This window comes from Procambarus clarkii, chromosome 21 (assembly GCF_040958095.1).
Source record: "Procambarus clarkii isolate CNS0578487 chromosome 21, FALCON_Pclarkii_2.0, whole genome shotgun sequence".
NCBI lineage: Eukaryota > Metazoa > Arthropoda > Malacostraca > Decapoda > Cambaridae > Procambarus > Procambarus clarkii.
In genome coordinates, this window is record NC_091170.1 from 10,249,148 (window position 1) to 10,269,606 (window position 20,459).

At 43.0% G+C, this 20,459-nt stretch overlaps 1 protein-coding gene across 2 annotated transcripts in view; it reads right to left on the reverse strand.

The window, feature by feature from the left end:
• Nucleotides 1–1,708: 1,708 nt before the first annotated feature.
• The window catches only part of LOC138366928 (putative golgin subfamily A member 6-like protein 19), a 46,982-nt gene continuing 28,231 nt past the window's right edge, over nucleotides 1,709–20,459 (reverse strand). For both annotated transcript variants that reach the window (XM_069328195.1, XM_069328196.1), the window contains exons 3-5: nucleotides 15,328–16,315; nucleotides 2,780–2,860; nucleotides 1,709–1,904 (exon numbers count right to left, since the gene is read on the reverse strand). In XM_069328195.1, the coding sequence (XP_069184296.1) occupies nucleotides 1,811–1,904; nucleotides 2,780–2,860; nucleotides 15,328–16,315 (1,163 nt within the window). In that variant the 3' untranslated portion in view covers nucleotides 1,709–1,810. The remainder of the gene's footprint in view (nucleotides 1,905–2,779; nucleotides 2,861–15,327; nucleotides 16,316–20,459) is intronic.

Consider the following 20,459-nt stretch of genomic DNA (forward strand, 5'->3'; position numbering starts at 1 on the left):
ATAAATATTGTTTGGCATTCATACTCGAATATGTGAAAGTTGTTGGTCAATGTGTTGAAATAATGTCAAGAAAAAATAATCCCATAAAAATAAATATAGGAATAAAGATAATGGGTTAATAAGGATAATAAGTTTAAATATGTCCCAGTGGATTTGAATTAACAGTCCATATGCTGAAGTGGTAAGACACTCGCCTGGCATTTTGTGAGCGCTTTGTCCTCGGTTCGTATCCTGGCCAGGGAGGATTTACTTGGTGTGAATCCTTAACTGTAGCCTCTGTTTACCCAACAGTAAAATAGGTACCTGGTTGATAAAACGATTTTGCAGGTCGTATTCCTGGCAATATTAGGATTAAGGACTTGCCCGAAATGCTATGCGTGCTAGTGGCTGTACAAGAATGTGAAACTCTTGTATATATAAATAAAAAAAATGATAAGGCCTGCATCTGGTCCCCATTCTTCAATACAAAGAGAATAGAGTTGAAAATCAGCAAAAAAAAAAATTTGTAAAAAAAAAAAAAAATAAAAGTCAGAATCTCTGCCACCTGTAAGTGAATAATTTGTTGACCAATTTCGTTCACTCTTCACATACATAGTGACGAGTAAGCATTCCCCAAGATGTAGAAGCTACAACAAAATCCGATTATAAGCAAATAGGAAACAAAATCTAGTTTTTTTTTTTAATTTGCCCTACCCCCCCCCCAAAAAAAAAAAAAAAAAATTATTGTTGGACATTAGTGAAGCTAACAGATTTTGGCATTGGGCAATGTATTTATATGATACATAACAAAATGCAGCATAATAACATACTTACTCGTTATTAACTGTGTTATTATGTATTACTCAGCAATGGTGTAAAGGCCCCAGCTGCAAATCCACTTTATGGACCCTCCTAACCACTATTCTTCTTTGTACGTCGGACAGTTGCTTGCGTCTCTTTATCATTGCATTATCCCTCCGTTCCAGTTAAGAGAAGCTGTTCTCCTTATAATCATAACATTTTTTAAATATTCTTATCAAATCTATTTCTTTACATATTGGGATGAAATTTTTACGACGCTGTGGCCAAATAATTGGATAATTGTATAACTTTTTAAGTTTTTTTCATTAAATTCAAATATTTTTGGGGACTTTAGGTCCCTTAAATCATGCAAAATTGGCCAACTTAAATACACTACAAACACTTAAGACTTATCCTTCTGAGTGCCAGCGCCAATCTGACCGTTCACAGAGTAAATGTCTCTTGTAGAGATTAGGCCCAGTATTTTGATGAAATATAGCAGTTTTGCTGCTGAAAAGATTCTGTGGTGGTGGAGGCGGCCTCACGTGCTGTGAGTGGATTCACAGCACGTGAGGATTCTCAACACTCGTATTTAGATAAAAATATCAGGAATTAGTCTTGATTTTAAGTTCAGTAGCTCCCTGAGTATCTAGGGAGCTTTCGCTGAGGATTAAGATTAGTTTGTGTGGTGTCTTGTGTTGAAAAAAGTCTCAAACACCGCACGCGTGAGTACACTGTTTGGTAGTAAACACAGATCTGAGCTCCGGGCGCTGTTGGGCACTTGCTCTCCCACCACCGACCTCATGCTCTCTGTTGGCAGTTGACTAGCTATGACTTATAGATTATTTTTTCTCGTCTAGACGATTAATTTGAGATGATGTGGGATTTTAAGATAAATATATAATGAATTTAATGATATAAAGTAGTATTTATAGTACAATATGATTCTTTATTATTAATTTGAAAAAATCACCGGAAGTCAAATTATGTTCATATGGTTTTTTATTAAAACAGCTTCTTGTTGAAGTTTCTAGATTCTTGAAGTTACAAGAACAAAGTCACATAGCCATTCATAGGCCCAATGGCGGATGTCACCATTGTGGTATTGTCCTTTAGGAATCAGACTGTCGGAGTTAAAGATGATCAATAGATGTAGGATTTGATGTAATATATAATATATACATTATGATTCTGGTATGAGATAGAAATAATAAATTTCTTATATTAAAATACTGATATAGTGGACGAAATCTCCCACAATCATGACAGGAGCATAAACAAGCCAGGTTTACAGCTACGCCTCTTTCATAAATATTATTTTGGCCTTAATTTTAAATAAATTTTATATTAAAAATATTATGTGTATATGGATGATTAGGATATAATGTTTCTTAACAAGTATTTTAGTCCTTCATGATTCGGAGAGGGAAATATTCTGATTCAATAATCATGTAAAATTAATCTTCGAATCTAGATGTGTTTACTTGTAGCTATACATAACTAATACGATTTAGTTCCCAGAGGTAAAATGTGTTAATTCTGGGAACTGTGTTACTTCTCGTACCTTACATTGTATGAGCTGCTGGCATAATCCTTGTGGACTTGACACCATCCAGATGGACGACCTGGCACCACCTGAATGGCTAATCTGGCGCAACCTGTCTGGTTGACCTAGCATGACCTTGATGGTTGACCTAGCATGACCTTGATGGTTGACCTAGCATGACCTTGATGGTTGACCTAGCATGACCTTGATGGTTGACCTAGCATGACCTTGATGGTTGACCTAGCATGACCTTGATGGTTGACCTAGCATGACCTGGATGGTTGACCTAGCATGACCTGGATGGTTGACCTAGCATGACCTGGATGGTTGACCTAGCATGACCTTGATGGTTGACCTAGCATGACTTTGATGGTTGACCTAGCCCGACCAGGATAGATTACCTGGCATGACCTGGATAATTACCCTGGCATGGTTTGGATGATATAATATTACCTGTCAGGTTTGATGAGGTAGACGCCATCCCGCCTCACTCCCCAGCAGTAATGTTCAGCACAATCCTTGGCCACTGGCACTCTGGAAATATTATAGAATTGTAATGTCTGGTTGAACTATTGGCAATTGTTTCAACTAAAACAAAACAACTAAAACAATCTCCACTTATGAAATAAATGGAGATTAGTTCCACTTATTTCACATTTAAATTAGATAATGTACATATCTTTAGCCACGTTATTGTGACTCATCGCCTGTATGTATACAGGCGACGAGTCTGTATATATATATATATATATATATATATATATATATATATATATATATATATATATATATATATATATATATATATATATATATATATATATATATATACACACAACTTTAGAACACTTTCCCACAGGAGACTCGAACCCTAGCCAGCACAGAAGCCTTCCAGCAACTGGCATAACAGGTACACCTTTAACCCACTGCACTGACAGTGGATTAAACCTAGAAACCTAAACCTAAACCTTAACCCACTGCACAGTTGTGCAGTGGGTTAAAGGCGTACTAAGAAAACAAACATTGGAATGTGCCTCAATGCCAACAGTGACTGCCCAAACAGGTACAAGAGGAGTGTTGTTAACGCTTATGTCGACCGTGCTCTCAGCTACAGCTCAGGATGGAAGCAAGTCGATGAAGAACTCTGTAGGGTAAGGTAGGTCCTAGTCAACAACGGCTTCTCCAATGGTTTCGTGGAAGACATCATAAGAAGGAAAGTGAAACGCCATGCAACCTCTGAAGAGACAACTAACACAACAACTATACCCCCTATTAGACTATTTTACAGGAACTTCTTTTCCACGGCTCATAAAACGGAGGAAAGGGTCCTGAAAGATATTGTTAATAGAAACGTTATCCCTACAGACAAAAATCAGAAGATACAATTGACGATCTACTATAAAACCAAGAAAACGGCCAACCTACTCACGAGAAACTCTCCAGACACAAAGAAAACACGCTTTAAAAAAGACCAATGTCGTCTATGCCTTCAAATGCCCTCTTTGGGACTGTAAGCCTCAAACAACTCAGTATATAGGCAAGACAACAACATCTCTTTCCAGGCGATTAACGATGCATAAGCAACAGGGCTCCATTAAGGAACATATAATCTCTTCCCACAACCAGACCATCACCAGAGAAGTCTTAACAAAAAACACAGAAATCATCGACAGATACAGCGATAGCAGGCGACTTGATATCTCCGAGGCACTACACATCAAGAAGTCGACACCAGCATTCAACAGCCAATTAAAGCACAACTATATTCTACCCACTTCAAGACTCCGCACCAATATAGAAGCATCAAGAAATACGGGCCAATAGGCCCTTTGCAGTTACTTCCATTCTTCCCTTTAAACTTACCCAATATTATACCCATTGTTTCATGTTTCTGTCTCGTGTTGAAAGTTTGTTTTCACCTCATCCAAAACTGTTGTAACATATCACCTCACCCAAATGCAGGTATAAAAAATCGACGATGTTTCAGCTCTGTTCAGTTATAGTTGTGTGTGTGTAAACTAAAGTCTTTGAAAATGTAATAAGTTTTACGAAACGCGCTCAAGTGTCGCGTCAGACTAGAAATAAAAATGAATTTTGAAGAACTGATTTTTCAGTTACCCTCAACATTGAAGAAAAATGTGAGAAACATTGAGAAAATTCGTGTTAGAATTATTAATCTTACTTTTTTGGTCATGTTTAATAATATATATATATATATATATATATATATATATATATATATATATATATATATATATATATATATATATATATATATATATATATATATATATATATATATATATATATATATATATATACAGGCGACGCATATATATATATATATATATATATATATATATATATATATATATATATATATATATGCGAACAAGCCTGAATGGTCCCCAGGACAATATGCAACTGAAAACTCACACCCCAGAAGTGACTCGAACCCATACTCCCAGGAGCAACGCAACTGGTATGTACAAGACGCCTTAATCCACTTGACCATCACGACCGGACAAAATGAGGTGATAGCCGAAGCTATTTGAACCACCCCACCGCCGGCACTCGGATGGTAATCTTGGGCATAGCATTGTACCAAATCACCTCATTCTTTGGGGCACACGTGAGGAACACAAATGCGAACAAGCCTGAATGGTCCCCAGGACAATATGCAACTGAAAACTCACACCCCAGAAGTGACTCGAACCCATACTCCCAGGAGCAACGCAACTGGTATGTACAAGACGCCTTAATCCACTTGACCATCATGACCGGACAAAATGAGGTGATAGCCGAAGCTATTTGAACCACCCCACTGCCGGCACTCGGATGGTAATCTTGGGCATAGCATTTTACCAAATCACCTCATTCTTTGGGGCACACGTGAGGAACACAAATGCGAACAAGCCTGAATGGTCCCCAGGACAATATGCAACTGAAAACTCACACGCCAGACGTGACTCGAACCCATACTCCCAGGAGCAACGCAACTGGTATGTACAAGACGCCTTAATCCACTTGACCATCACGACCGGACAAAATGAGGTGATAGCAGAAGCTACTTGAACCACCCCACCGCCGGCACTTGGATGGTAATCTTGGGCATAGCATTTTACCAAATCACCTCATTCTTTGGGGCACACGTGAGGAACACAAATGCGAACAAGCCTGAATGGTCCCCAGGACAATATGCAACTGAAAACTCACACCCCAGAAGTGACTCGAACCCATACTCCCAGGAGCAACGCAACTGGTATGTACAAGACGCCTTAATCCACTTGACCATCACGACCGGACAAAATGAGGTGATAGCCTAAGCTATTTGAACCACCCCACCGCCGGCACTCGGATGGTAATCTTGGGCATAGCATTGTACCAAATCACCTCATTCTTTGGGGCACACGTGAGGAACACAAATGCGAACAAGCCTGAATGGTCCCCAGGACAATATGCAACTGAAAACTCACACCCCAGAAGTGACTCGAACCCATACTCCCAGGAGCAACGCAACTGGTATGTACAAGACGCCTTAATCCACTTGACCATCACGACCGGACAAAATGAGGTGATAGCCGAAGCTATTTGAACCACCCCACCGCCGGCACTCGGATGGTAATCTTGGGCATAGCATTTTACCAAATCACCTCATTCTTTGGGGCACACGTGAGGAACACAAATGCGAACAAGCCTGAATGGTCCCCAGGACAATATGCAACTGAAAACTCACCCCAGAAGTGACTCGAACCCATACTCCCAGGAGCAACGCAACTGGTATGTACAAGACGCCTTAATCCACTTGACCATCACGACCGGACAAAATGAGGTGATAGCAGAAGCTACTTGAACCACCCCACCGCCGGCACTTGGATGGTAATCTTGGGCATAGCATTTTACCAAATCACCTCATTCTTTGGGGCACATGTGAGGAACACAAATGCGAACAAGCCTGAATGGTCCCCAGGACAATATGCAACTGAAAACTCACACCCCAGAAGTGACTCGAACCCATACTCCCAGGAGCAACGCAACTGGTATGTACAAGACGCCTTAATCCACTTGACCATCACGACCGGACAAAATGAGGTGATAGCCGAAGCTATTTGAACCACCCCACTGCCGGCACTCGGATGGTAATCTTGGGCATAGCATTTTACCAAATCACCTCATTCTTTGGGGCACACGTGAGGAACACAAATGCGAACAAGCCTGAATGGTCCCCAGGACAATATGCAACTGAAAACTCACACCCCAGAAGTGACTCGAACCCATACTCCCAGGAGCAACGCAACTGGTATGTACAAGACGCCTTAATCCACTTGACCATCACGACCGGACAAAATGAGGTGATAGCCGAAGCTATTTGAACCACCCCACCGCCGGCACTCGGATGGTAATCTTGGGCATAGCATTTTACCAAATCACCTCATTCTTTGGGGCACACGTGATACATACCAGTTGCGTTGCTCCTGGGAGTATGGGTTCGAGTCACTTCTGGGGTGTGAGTTTTCAGTTGCATATTGTCCTGGGGACCATTCAGGCTTGTTCGCATTTGTGTTCCTCACGTGTGCCCCAAAGAATGAGGTGATTTGGTAAAATGCTATGCCCAAGATTACCATCCGAGTGCCGGCGGTGGGGTGGTTCAAATAGCTTCGGCTATCACCTCATTTTGTCCGGTCGTGATGGTCAAGTGGATTAAGGCGTCTTGTACATACCAGTTGCGTTGCTCCTGGGAGTATGGGTTCGAGTCACTTCTGGGGTGTGAGTTTTCAGTTGCATATTGTCCTGGGGACCATTCAGGCTTGTTCGCATTTGTGTTCCTCACGTGTGCCCCAAAGAATGAGGTGATTTGGTAAAATGCTATGCCCAAGATTACCATCCGAGTGCCGGCGGTGGGGTGGTTCAAATAGCTTCGGCTATCACCTCATTTTGTCCGGTCGTGATGGTCAAGTGGATTAAGGCGTCTTGTACATACCAGTTGCGTTGCTCCTGGGAGTATGGGTTCGAGTCACTTCTGGGGTGTGAGTTTTCAGTTGCATATTGTCCTGGGGACCATTCAGGCTTGTTCGCATTTGTGTTCCTCACGTGTGCCCCAAAGAATGAGGTGATTTGGTAAAATGCTATGCCCAAGATTACCATCCGAGTGCCGGCGGTGGGGTGGTTCAAATAGCTTCGGCTATCACCTCATTTTGTCCGGTCGTGATGGTCAAGTGGATTAAGGCGTCTTGTACATACCAGTTGCGTTGCTCCTGGGAGTATGGGTTCGAGTCACTTCTGGGGTGTGAGTTTTCAGTTGCATATTGTCCTGGGGACCATTCAGGCTTGTTCGCATTTGTGTTCCTCACGTGTGCCCCAAAGAATGAGGTGATTTGGTAAAATGCTATGCCCAAGATTACCATCCGAGTGCCGGCGGTGGGGTGGTTCAAATAGCTTCGGCTATCACCTCATTTTGTCCGGTCGTGATGGTCAAGTGGATTAAGGCGTCTTGTACATACCAGTTGCGTTGCTCCTGGGAGTATGGGTTCGAGTCACTTCTGGGGTGTGAGTTTTCAGTTATATATATATATATATATATATATATATATATATATATATATATATATATATATATATATATATATATATATATATATATATATATTTTTATATATATATATATATATATATATATATATATATATATATATATATATATATATATATATATATATATATATATATAATGTATATAAATGAAAACTCACAACCCAGAAGTGACTCGAACCCATACTGCCAGAAGCACTCTGTGTGAGGGATCTAAATCCCTCAGCTAGTTTTCCTAGTTTCTAGATTAGGCTAGATACTCTAGAAACTGAAGCTTTCAAAATAACATATGCTTGTTGGGTGTTGAATGAAAGCTTGTGTTACGAACTATCATGTGTGAGTAGTTTGAAGTCTGTGATTGCTCTGTAGAGAGAATTACAGAGATTTTCCTGTTTCTGTGAAGTAGGATGTGAGTTACTTGGACTAAAACCGTTAGAGGTGGGGGGGAGAGTGGAGTGACGCTGCCTTTTCCCCCACATGGGAGACATCACGCCACAGGGGTAGGCCTCGCCCTCCTTGTGACGTCACAAGACGCTGAGGGTGACAGAGGCAAATGATTGGGCCTGGCACGTGTGGTCCAAGCCTAGTTTTGGCGCGAGGAGATATGAGTGGGTCCGGCATGAGGGAACAGTGCCGGCTTCAAGCTGATTAGTCTAGGCATTGTAGGGAGAAGGTATGGGCATCTTGAGTTTTTCCCGCCCGCCAGGGAGGCAGTTTGAATTGGGCGGCCAGGGAAGGAAGGCGTGTTTGGTGGAGGTGGCACGCCTGCCACCTCCACCCCCTGTTAATCGCTTCTGTTGTCCAAATTACTCGATTGATGGCACTCCTGCCATCAGGGGTTGTGTCAAGGCCCAATTAAGTGAATTGGGCCCAGGGATTTACGGAAGAAACAGTAAAAAGCTAAGAGACAGTTGACTGTGTGAACGCATGAGGCAGGCTGGCAGAGCCTCATGGTGTAACAGGTGGGGAGAGGTATCCTGTCTAGTGGCAATGGACAATTGATGTTGGGCAGTGTACGTGTATGTGATATTACAGGCCCATGTTGGACTTTGCATTCCGCCAGGCTGCGTCAGTATGGGGACGCCGCCGGCCATTGTCACCACAGTGTTGAGCCAGGCAGGCTCTAGTCTACAAAAATCTCACACTCTGCAACTGATGTATAGGCCACTCGACCCTCACGACCACTCAAAAGAGGATGGTAGCCGAGGCTAATTCCCCATCCTCCTGCTGGCACTCTGATGGTGCCGGCGGCAGGATGCAATTTCCCCTCAGGTCTGCTTAACAGACATAATATTGCATATAGGGAGGACTATCCTTCAGAGGTCCTTGGAAAAATGAGAAATGCATGGAATATTGCAGCTGAAGCGTCCAAGTAGGCACGGAATCGGTATGCTCATTTTTATGACAAGAAAGTGCGCCCTCTTGAGTTGAAGGAAGGAAGCTTCGTATTGAGAGTGAATGAGGCTGCGCCCGCCAATCAGAGTAGGAAACTAGCTCCGAGGTGGCGAGGTCCGTATTGAGTAGTTAAAATGGCGGGGCCGGTTAATCTTGTTATAAAGGAGTATTCGAGGACCAGGTGGAAAGGACAATTCACATAAATAAATTAAAACAATATCATGCTAGACAGGAATTCGAACTACCTTCAGTGAGTCTAGTTCCTGACTCAGCAGTGCCGACTCATGGCTTCACCGACGAGTCAAACGAGGATGACTCATTATCATCGTTCATCAGTAGTCAGGTGCAGTCTCGCCACCCTATGGTAGCGAGATCTCGCGCTATACAGTAAAGTAACTTCCTTAGTTAGTATAATTTAGTATTCATTAGATTTTCCTGTAGAGGCAATGAGGTGAACTATTACTATACTTAACTCGGATAGGAGTTTTTACCGTGCTCTGGGGTTCCACCTCCACCAAACCCAGAGTATATCTATGCTTCCGCTGTGTTGTGTCTGTCTGTTCTCAGGTCTGATTGGTACACCGACCCAGTTGTTCCGGCCACACGTGAACCCTTGTCTGTAAAGACCGAGGGGGGGGGGGGGGGGGGAGGCACGTTATACAAAGCCCTCCCCCCACCAGGCCCAGTAACTCATACATCAGTTACTTTGGGGGTGACTGTCCAAGAGTCACCCGGCCGACGCCTCACGTCAGTAACAAGGTTATCAGGGCCAGCGAGCTGTCCACATTATAGCAGTCACCGGAGGTGCCATACAACGCCGGGGTAGCTGTCTCGAGATCACCACTACCCACCTGCTGCGTCATCAAGACTGCAGCCATTCCAGCAGTGTTGGAGGTGAGGTCAAGAAATGGGATAGCAAGTAGCAGTACTCAAGAGTTTCGTCAGAAGATTAATGATTAAGTCGTCTGAAGCAACAAGAAAGCGGAACTAAGGCGGTCACACGTGGAAGGCACGGTCTCCCTACAGAGTTCCGGGACTTGCCATAGAAGGTCGCAAATTGTCTCCTTTAGCCTAAAGTCGGCGGTACGAGGGTATACACAGTTGGTGTTTACGGCCTAGTAACCTGGTGACATCAAGAAACGCCTGAGATGACGTGAGCAATGATGGAAGACGGGATTCACCTGTTCTGCAAACAAGCAACCCGCCTCAACGACCATCTGACACCACTCCTGCTACGAGACACGTTGGTTCATCCAGTCCTCTTCTGCTGTGGTCATCTGCGCCGTCAAGTTTAACATCAAGACTGCCGTGTGAACTGGTATTGATATGAAGACGTGTGGACTGTCGGGAGCAAGATCAATGGCCGAAGTAACAGTATTCTACAGCTGTCACTTGGCACTCCGCTCTACTACACTCTGTCGTCATTCAAGAGTACCGGATGGGAGTACAAGAGGACCAGGTAACGACATCTACGCATGAGAGAAGCAAGATAGACACCATCATCGTCAGCGACTACATTCAACATCCATCAGCATCGATTTCTTAAATTACTCAATATGAACATTCGGTGAAAAAGATAAAGTTGGCTCTGAACACCTTTATACAAGTAAATCGGGACACTTTTGTTTAAATGTTGGAAAACAGATTTAAAATAAATATTATTCTGGTATAATGGTATATGAAAATTCTACTCTATAAATTGGTCAGTAATTAAAATCAAAGCCCCTGTGTGATTGTCTTAAGCCCAGAACACATGGTTATGGAAAATTATGTTGTGCTAATTTTGTCAGAATTTTTGAACACAGGAGAGGCGGACCAATAAAAACATTGACACTCTTAGAGTGAATGCGGACACTTGGCTGGACAGTCAGCTGAAACCTGTGATATAGTTATAGTAGATTTTTTTTTTATATTTTTAGATACATGTAATAAAAACTAGGTGTGTTTATTAGAATGTCAAGGTTGACATTGATTGGGGAGTGAATAGTTCACGGGTGTGAACTTAGTAGAGTTCAGTGATACGCTCCCGGATGACTGAAAGTTCAGTCTGTAGATATATGTTTTTATGTTTAATGTTGAGCATTGTATGTCTGGCTCTAGGGAACACATGAGGCTGGCTAGTGATGAGCCAAGGAATTTTATTAGCTAGTCTTTGCTATTAGATTAAGGACATTTTATTTAACTATGTCAGTAAGAGTAGGATGTATGTTTCCTGATGTTGGAGGTTTGCTGTCAGTTGACAGCCGAGACATTGATGAATTTGAACATGTTAATTGTGATGTTGCTGGACAATTGTCATTTTTTTCTTAGTTAGGTTAGCTTTTGTTTGAGGCATGAGTTTGAGTTTATTGAGGATTTGGATACTAAACCTCGTTACTTTTAGAAGAAAAATTAATAAGGTTTACTAAGTTACTTGTGCAGGGGGGGGGGAGGTTGTAACAAACTAGGTTGTTGTAGGAATTATCCAGTATGTTCTCTCTCCGACATGGGAGTTTGGGAAGTTGGAGTCACGTTGTAGTTGACCTGACTCTGGGAGCACGGGGCATCCCCTGGGAATTAGCGGTCTGGGCCACAAGATGGATGGCGGCTTTGTCAAGCAACGAATAATGAATTATTTTACAGAATTCAGTAATTTAGAGAAATTAGTCTTCATTCATATTGTATTCATACATATTCAATTGTATTTCTGTTTAAAGTATCAAGAGTATTCTAAATTGTCAGAATACTTCTAGTAAGTCACCATCAGTGATGTCACGAGCCGGGACTAGTCTTTGGCGCAGAGTGACCTTGACGACCTGGCGGTCACGGGTCATCATAGTTTCCACATTCAGTAATTCTCAAAGGTCAAATAGCCATTTTGTAATCGAAAATAGCTCTTCCCTAAGATGCCTGTGTAATTACCTTCAGGTTAAAAGAGTCCAACCATCTGGGTCGTTCAGTACAACAGAGATTAGTTGTTCAGCTTAAACCCTACGAGTAAACTTAGTAAGCCAGACGTAGGGATACCCATCGGGCTTCTGTGTGGAGCAGAGAGAGGTAGATGAGTGTGGTCGTGGTCAGTAACTGGAGAAGGTGAACCGCCTGCCTCTCCCAATAGATCTGCCCCCCATCAGCTGGTCGAATAAAGAGGTATAGTTCCTATAAGTTTGGTATAGGACATTAGTTCATCTCTTTCCTCAAGTCAGGGAGTGTTCAGCTAGGGAGTGCTTTGATCTAGATTTTGGTTAGATTTTGAATAAATTATTTAGTTATTGAATTGTCTTTTTATTAATGTCCATTTCATGTTCTATAATTCATTGTCCTGGACACGTGGTTTCTACGAGGCCGAGTTTCGTTGCGCCGCAGAGCCTAACACAGTTTAAGAGTTCGGTTATCCCTTTGTTTGTGAGAATTTCCACACTTAATGTAGATTCATCCCTCCTATTCCAACTAACTGGGGATCAAGTCCCAAGGTTCTTTGAGAGCATAATCGATCCAGACCTCGGTTATTGCTCCCCAGTGTTAATGGTCTGGTGGTGGCAGCATAAGGAGATTCTCGAGTTTGCTAGGGGTCTGGTTCTACGTCATAAAGGCTATAGAATCTTAGCCGGTCAAAACGGCTAAGACCACGTGGCGTGGGATTCGGCTAGAGTAATAGCTCTAGGGTCCCTTGGATTGAAGAAGATAAATCAGAATACGGGTGAAGTAAAACGGAAATGGGAGGAGAAAGAGAGAAGAGATCCCAACCCCCACGTGTTACAGGCCGACCTCAACCACCCCCTTTAAGGGTAGCATAGGGGCCGACCCCAACCATCCCCTTGAAGGGTAGTATAGTGGCCGACCCCAACCACCCCCCCTTCAAGGGTAATATAGTGGCCGACCCCAACCACCCCCCCTTTAAGGGTAGCATAGCAGCCGACACCAACCACCCCTTCAAGGGTAGCATAGCAGCCGACACCAACCACCCCTTCAAGAGTAGCATAGAAGCCGACCCAAACCATCCCCTTCAAGGGAGGCATAGCAGCCGACCCGTCCCTTCAAGGGTAGCATAGAAGCCGACCCAAACCACCTCTTCAAGGGTAGTATAGTGGCCGACCCCCAACCATCCCCTTCAAAGGTAGCATAGTTGCCGACACCAACCATCCCCTTCAAGGGCAGCATACCAGCCGACCCCAACCACCCCCTTCAAGGGTAGCATAGAGGACGACTCCAACCACCCCCTTAAAGGGTAGCATAGCGGCCGGCCCCAACCACCCCCATCAAGGGTAGCATAGCGGCCGGCCCCAACCACCCCCATCAAGGGTAGCATAGCGGCCGGCCCCAACCACCCCCTTCAAGTGGTAGCATAGCGGCCGACACCAATCACCCCCTTCATGTTCCCCAAACAGCAGCGTTGATTCCCTACTGTACCCTGCTGAGACGAAGGGGAGTAGAGAAGGAAAGCTTGTTCGAACTGCTTCCAGTACCACATCCCTTTTTACCTGGTTGAAGGCATTTTTAAAGTCTAATTTAATTAATGCCTTATTTTCTGGGAGGTGCTTGATATAGGCTCGTGCTGCATGAGCTGCTGCTTCACAGCCATGGGGGACACCAAAACCTAGTTGATGGGGTCGAAGCATCGTCGCAGCGTCTATGCTAATTTTTCTGACAGCTGCCCTAGCAACAAGGCGCCGAAGAGTGTTACCCACGGCAATGGGTCTGACTCCACCATCCTTCTTCTTAAGGGCACAAAGGGATGCTCCGAAGAAAAAGGGTTATATATATATATAAAGGGTTATATTATGTATATATATATATATATATATATATATATATATATATATATATATATATATATATATATATATATATTTATATTCCATTTTATACATATGGTCAATATCTGTTTACATAGTTAAATATAAAACGAATATAAATGAACATATTTACTTATATAGCTAATAAAATTGTATATACTTACATAGATGTCTTTCAAGAAGGAGTACCCGGCTGTGCTCGGGACTCTTTCCCCTCGTCTCCTCTCCTCCCTTTATTCCAATCTCCCTTCTCTCATATCTATTTCCTTATCCCTTCCTTCTTCCGATCTCTTCTTCCTTTTCACTCCTCTCCTGCTCACCCTTCTTCTCTTCTTCATCCTTCTCATCCTTCTTCTCTCCTTTATCCTTCTCACCCCTCTTCTCTCTTTGCCACCTCTCCTTCTCTGTCTCCCACTCTCCCGCATCTCTCACTCTCTCCATCTTTGTGCCCCACCTCTCTCCCCTCCTCCCCTCACACTTCCTGCCACTCTCTACATTCTCTCTCTCACTCTCCCCCTTCGCTCCTCTCCATATTTTCTCTCCCTCTCTCTGCTCCACGTGCCTTCCTCCTTTCTCCTTTCCTCTTGTCAATCATCCTTCTATTTCCCTCTGTCCTCCCTCTCTCTGTCTGTCTGCCTTTATCTGTTTCTGTGTGTTGTTTTCTGCCTGCCCCTACTTTTCTAAGTGTCTTCCCCTCCCTCCCCCCCCTCTCTCTCTCTCTCTCTCTCTCTCTCTGTGCCCTGATCGACCCGGTTTCTCTGTCTCTGTAAGTCTCTGTCTCTGTACGTCTCTCTGTCCCTGTACGTCTCTCTGTCTCCGTTCGCCTCTCTATGTCTCTGTACGATTTACTGTCTACATACGTCTCTCTGTCTCTGAACGTCTCTTTGTCTCTGTACGTCTGTCTGTCTCTGTACGTCTGTCTGTCTCTGTACGTCTGTCTGCCTCTGTACGTTTGTCTGTCTCTGTACGTCTGTCTGTCACTGTACCTCTCTCTGTGTTTATCAATTTCTAATTTTTCATGTATCATTCGGTGTGTCTATCATGGTCTGGCTTTCATAGTAGTAGGCATCCATCAGTCTCAGGAGACTATGGAGTTGCGCTCTGGAGTGGCCTTTCCAGAGCGCAAAGCTGGCATTCATACACATCATCATACACACACATCTCTCCCTCTTACTCCCTTAGAAATAAGACAAAAGAAGCAGGAAGGAGAGTGAAGGTCAGAAGTGAAGTAGCACAGTTTACCTTGTGATCTGCTCACTGACATTCCTCTTGCACTTCTCGTGTTCCTCCTCCATCAAGCGACTCTTTTCTGCCAGTATATTCTTTTCCTCTTGAATACTTCTGAGTTGCTGTGCCTGTCTGTCTTTATCAGTCTGTAGAACCGTGTTTCCTACCCGTAACTTACTGGCCTCTTCTTCACTGACGGAGAGTTGCTCTTCAACAAGTCTTTTCTCTTCTGCTGTGTTATTATTCATATCTTGCAGCAGTTGTGTCTCGCGCTCTAGCTCAGCAATCCTCGTCAAAGCCGTCTTGACCCTCTCCTGGGCTTGGGTCTCCGCTAGCTCCAGCTGTTGGTTCCTCGTCTTGACCAGCCTCCACTCTTCCTCCACTTGACGAATGTCAGCCATTAGACGACGATTCGCCTCCTCTGATAAGCGAACATCGTTCTTAGTCTTCCTGTTTTCTTCATTGACCAGCCTCGAGTCCTCCTCCACTTGACGGATCTCCTCCTTGACCTGCCTCGAGTCCTCCTCCAAGAGACGTATCTGGGACTTTAATAGGATAATCTCCTCCTGAGCCAGGCCCACTTCGTTCTTAGTCTTCATGTTATCCTCCTTGACCAGCCTCGAGTCCTCCTGCACTTGACGTATCTGAGACTTTAATTGAATATTTTCCTCCTGAGAAAGACGCACATCGTTCTTGGCCTTCCTGTTGTCCTCCTTGACCAGCCTTGAGTCCTCCTCCACTTGACGGATCTCCTCCTTGACCAGCCTGGAGTCCTCCTCCAATTGACGTATCTGGGACTTTAATATGACAATCTCCTCCTGAGCAAGACGTACTTCGTTCTTAGTCTTCCTGTTGTCCTCCTCGAGCAAAAGATTCGCTGTATATACGCGAGTGTTTTCCTCCTTCAGCTTGAGGTTGTCAGCTTGGTGAGCCTTGTTGACACACTCCAGCTGGTCCAGAGTGTCCAGGAGGCGGCGGGTGGCGTTCTCTCTCTCCTTCACACCTGCCAACACATCAAATATTAAATATATACTATTATATATTACTATCGCCCGCAACTACCACTATTAGCATATATCAGATATATACTACTGACCCTGAAGTGGACTCCAGTACCTGAAATACAGTCCAGGCCCTGAAGTACACTTCGGGAACAGAAGTACAAGCCAGGCCCTGAAGTACCTCAAGAACGTGAAGTATACTTAAGAGCCAGAAGTATAATCCATACCCTGAAGTACACTCCAGATCATGACGTAGACTTCAGACTCTGAAGTACACGCCAGGAAAAAAGTGTTCTCCTGTCTTTAAACTACACTCAAAACCCCTGAAATACATTAAAGTCCCTGGAGGACACTCCAGTACCTGAAGCGTACTCCACACCTTCAACCACAATTTAGACCATGAAACACATTTCAAACACTGAAGTACAATTCAGGATTTGAAGTACACTCCAGGAACTGAATTCCACTCCAGATCTTGAAGAACAGTTATGATACTGAAAAACACTCCAGACCCTAAAGTACACTACAAACCCTGAAGCACACTCAAGGACCTGACGTCCACTCTAGGCATTGAAGTACTCTCCATGATATTAATTGCACTTATGACCACGGAAAACTCTCCTGACCCTGAAGTACATTCAAAGAGGTGAAGTGCACTTCAGACCCTGAAGTACACTAAAGACCCTGAAGTATGCTCCAGGCCGTCAAGTACACTTCTGACTCTTATACGTACTGCAGGATCTGAAATATACTTTAGGCCTTGAAGTAGTAATCAGGACTTGAAACACACTCCATGCCCTGAAGTAAGCTATAGGCCATGAAATAAACTATAGACTCTGAAGTACACTTCAGAAAGTGAAGTACACTCCAGGCCCTGAAGTACAATCCAGGTCCCACAGAACACCCCAATCCCTGAAAGACACTACAGACAATGAAGTACTTTCCAGACTGAAGTACACTGCAGGCCCTGAAAAACGCTCCAGACTCTGAAGTACACATAATGATGAGAAGTACATTTCATACCCTGAAGCACATTTCAGGCCCTGAATTACATTCAAGACTCTAAAGTAAGCGTCATGCTCTGAAGTACTCTCCAGGAAGAAATGTACACTCCAGGCATTGCAATACACTCCATGCCCTGAAATACTCTACCCAGCAAACAATTTATGTTGCCCGAACGTACCTGGGAAGCTGTGGCAAATTTCGTTTTTAAGGAATCATGTTAATGTGTGGAGAGTCGTAAATTGGTTGCCACAAATTACTTCACAACGTTGGGTAAATTTTTTTTAGACCTTGTGGCAACCTGAAATGCTGCATAAAAGTAGTTTCTATTATATATGATATATATATATGTATATATATATATATATATATATATTATATATATGTTTCATTGAATATGACCGCATATTCTGTATTTATTATTTTCTGGTTTAGGGCTTCTATCCCTCTAACTATTTTCTTAGCATCAGGGCTTAATTGAAATAGGAGTTCTCCAAAACTCATTTTCGTACTTTTAAGGTGAAGAAAAGAAGTGATTTACTATAGAGTGTATTACACTTATTTGTATAATTTGCACGACGTTTCGAACTCCATGGTTCATTCTCAAGTGAACAGATCTTACAATACTAGTTGATTTTATACCCGCATTAGGTCAGGTGATAATACAATGAAGGTGAAAACATGGGGGGATACATAAGGGATAAACATAGGGGCTGCAGAAGGCTTATTGGCCCATACGAGGCATCTCCTATCCAAACACAAAGATTAATCCAGTGTAATTGGCCTGTTATGTTGGACATTGTCTTCTGTGTTGGCATCGATATGTTCTTGTCTTGTCCTTACTCTCATGGTGGGTAGAGTAAATAGTTCCGTGATTTGGGTGTTCATGGTAGGTCGCTCTATTCTTATGTGAATTGCCTCAAGAATTTGTAATCTTCTTGAATCTTGGGTTTTGTCTATTATGCAAGTATTCTTGTTCAACATTTCTCTTGTTAGAGTAATGTCATGGGCTTGTCTCATGTGATTCCTAGGGGCACCAGATTGAAGATGGCATGTCAAACGCCTCGTCAGCTTGGTCGACGTCATACCTATGTACTTACATTGAAGGTTACATCCTTCGTGGGGGCAAGTGTACATGTATACAACGCTTGACTGCTGTAGAGGGTTCTCCGTCGGCTTCGGGCTGTTTTTGATAAGGAGTTCGGAAGTCTTCTTGGTTTTGTAGAATATTATCAGGTTTATGTTTTGGTTAGGAGTAGTGCTTTTTACTCCTTTACGGATTATTTCTTTCATTATTCTTTCCTCTTTTATATGTTCACTGTGCATGGTTGATTTGAAATACAATTTTATTGGGGGTGTTGTGGTTTCTGTTCTAGGTTCTGAATTATACCAACGGTCCAAGTGTCTTCTTATAGCAGCGTTTATTTCCGCGTTGCTATATCCGTTGTTCACCAATACCTGAGTTACTCTTTCAAACTCTCTACTCACGTTGCTCCATTCAGAGCAGTGGGTAAGCGCTCGACGAATATAAGCATTGAGAACACTGGCTTTGTATCTTTGGGGGCACTCACTTCTACCGTTCAGGCATAATCCTATGTTGGTGGGCTTGGTATATACGTTGGTGCTTAAAGAGGTTCCTGTTTTTGTTATTAGTACATCCAAGAATGGCAGACTGTTATTTTCACTATTTTCATGTGTAAATCGGAGTACTGACTCTCTCTCTAGGTGTCTTTTTAGGTCAATTAGATCATCTGAGTCTTTTACTATTACGAATATGTCATCTACATAACGGCAGTATACAGTTGGTTTTTGTCTGCTACTGAAGACCCTATCTTCGATGGTTCCCATATAAAAATTAGCAAATAAAACTCCTAAGGGGGAGCCCATTGCTACTCCGTCTATTTGTAAATACATGTCTCCTTGTGGACTGATGAAAGGGGCTTCCTTTGTACATGCCTCGAGAAGACTTTTCAAGTGTGGCTCAGGTATGTCTAATTTGGGGGTGCTATCGTCTCTGTATACTCTGTCCAGTATCATTCCTATGGTTGTGTCGACTGGGACGTTGGTAAAAAGGGATTCAACGTCCAGGGAAGCGATGATTCCATCGGGCTGGGTAGATTTGATCAATTCTAGGAAATCTGCTGATGATTGTAGACTAAACTTACTTGGAGTGTATGGAGTTAGGAGTTCATTGAGTTTCTTTGCCAGGTGATAAGTTGGGGTTGGTATTTGGCTGATTATAGGGCGTAGTGGGTTACCTGGTTTATGCGTCTTAACATTGCCGTAGGCATAACCTAAGCCATAGTCGCCTTGAAGTTTATTGAAATGCACACTACCTTTCTTTGCGTTGATTGCTGTAATTGTAAATGTAATTTTTTTATATGGGAACCATCGAAGATAGGGTCTTCAGTAGCAGACAAAAACCAACTGTATACTGCCGTTATGTAGATGACATATTCGTAATAGTAAAAGACTCAGATGAACTAATTGACCTAAAAAGACACCTAGAGAGAGAGTCAGTACTCCGATTTACACATGAAAATAGTGAAAATAACAGTCTGCCATTCTTGGATGTACTAATAACAAAAACAGGAACCTCTTTAAGCACCAACGTATATACCAAGCCCACCAACATAGGATTATGCCTGAACGGTAGAAGTGAGTGCCCCCAAAGATACAAAGCCAGTGTTCTCAATGCTTATATTCGTCGAGCGCTTACCCACTGCTCTGAATGGAGCAACGTGAGTAGAGAGTTTGAAAGAGTAACTCAGGTATTGGTGAACAACGGATATAGCAACGCGGAAATAAACGCTGCTAAAAGAAGACACTTGGACCGTTGGTATAATTCAGAACCTAGAACAGAAACCACAACACCCCCAATAAAATTGTATTACAAATCAACCATGCACAGTGAACATATAAAAGAGGAAAGAATAATGAAAGAAATAATCCGTAAAGGAGTAAAAAGCACTACTCCTAACCAAAACATAAACCTGATAATATTCTACAAAACCAAGAAGACTTCCGAACTCCTTATCAAAAACAGCCCGAAGCCGACGGAGAACCCTCTACAGCAGTCAAGCGTTGTATACATGTACACTTGCCCCCACGAAGGATGTAACCTTCAATGTAAGTACATAGGTA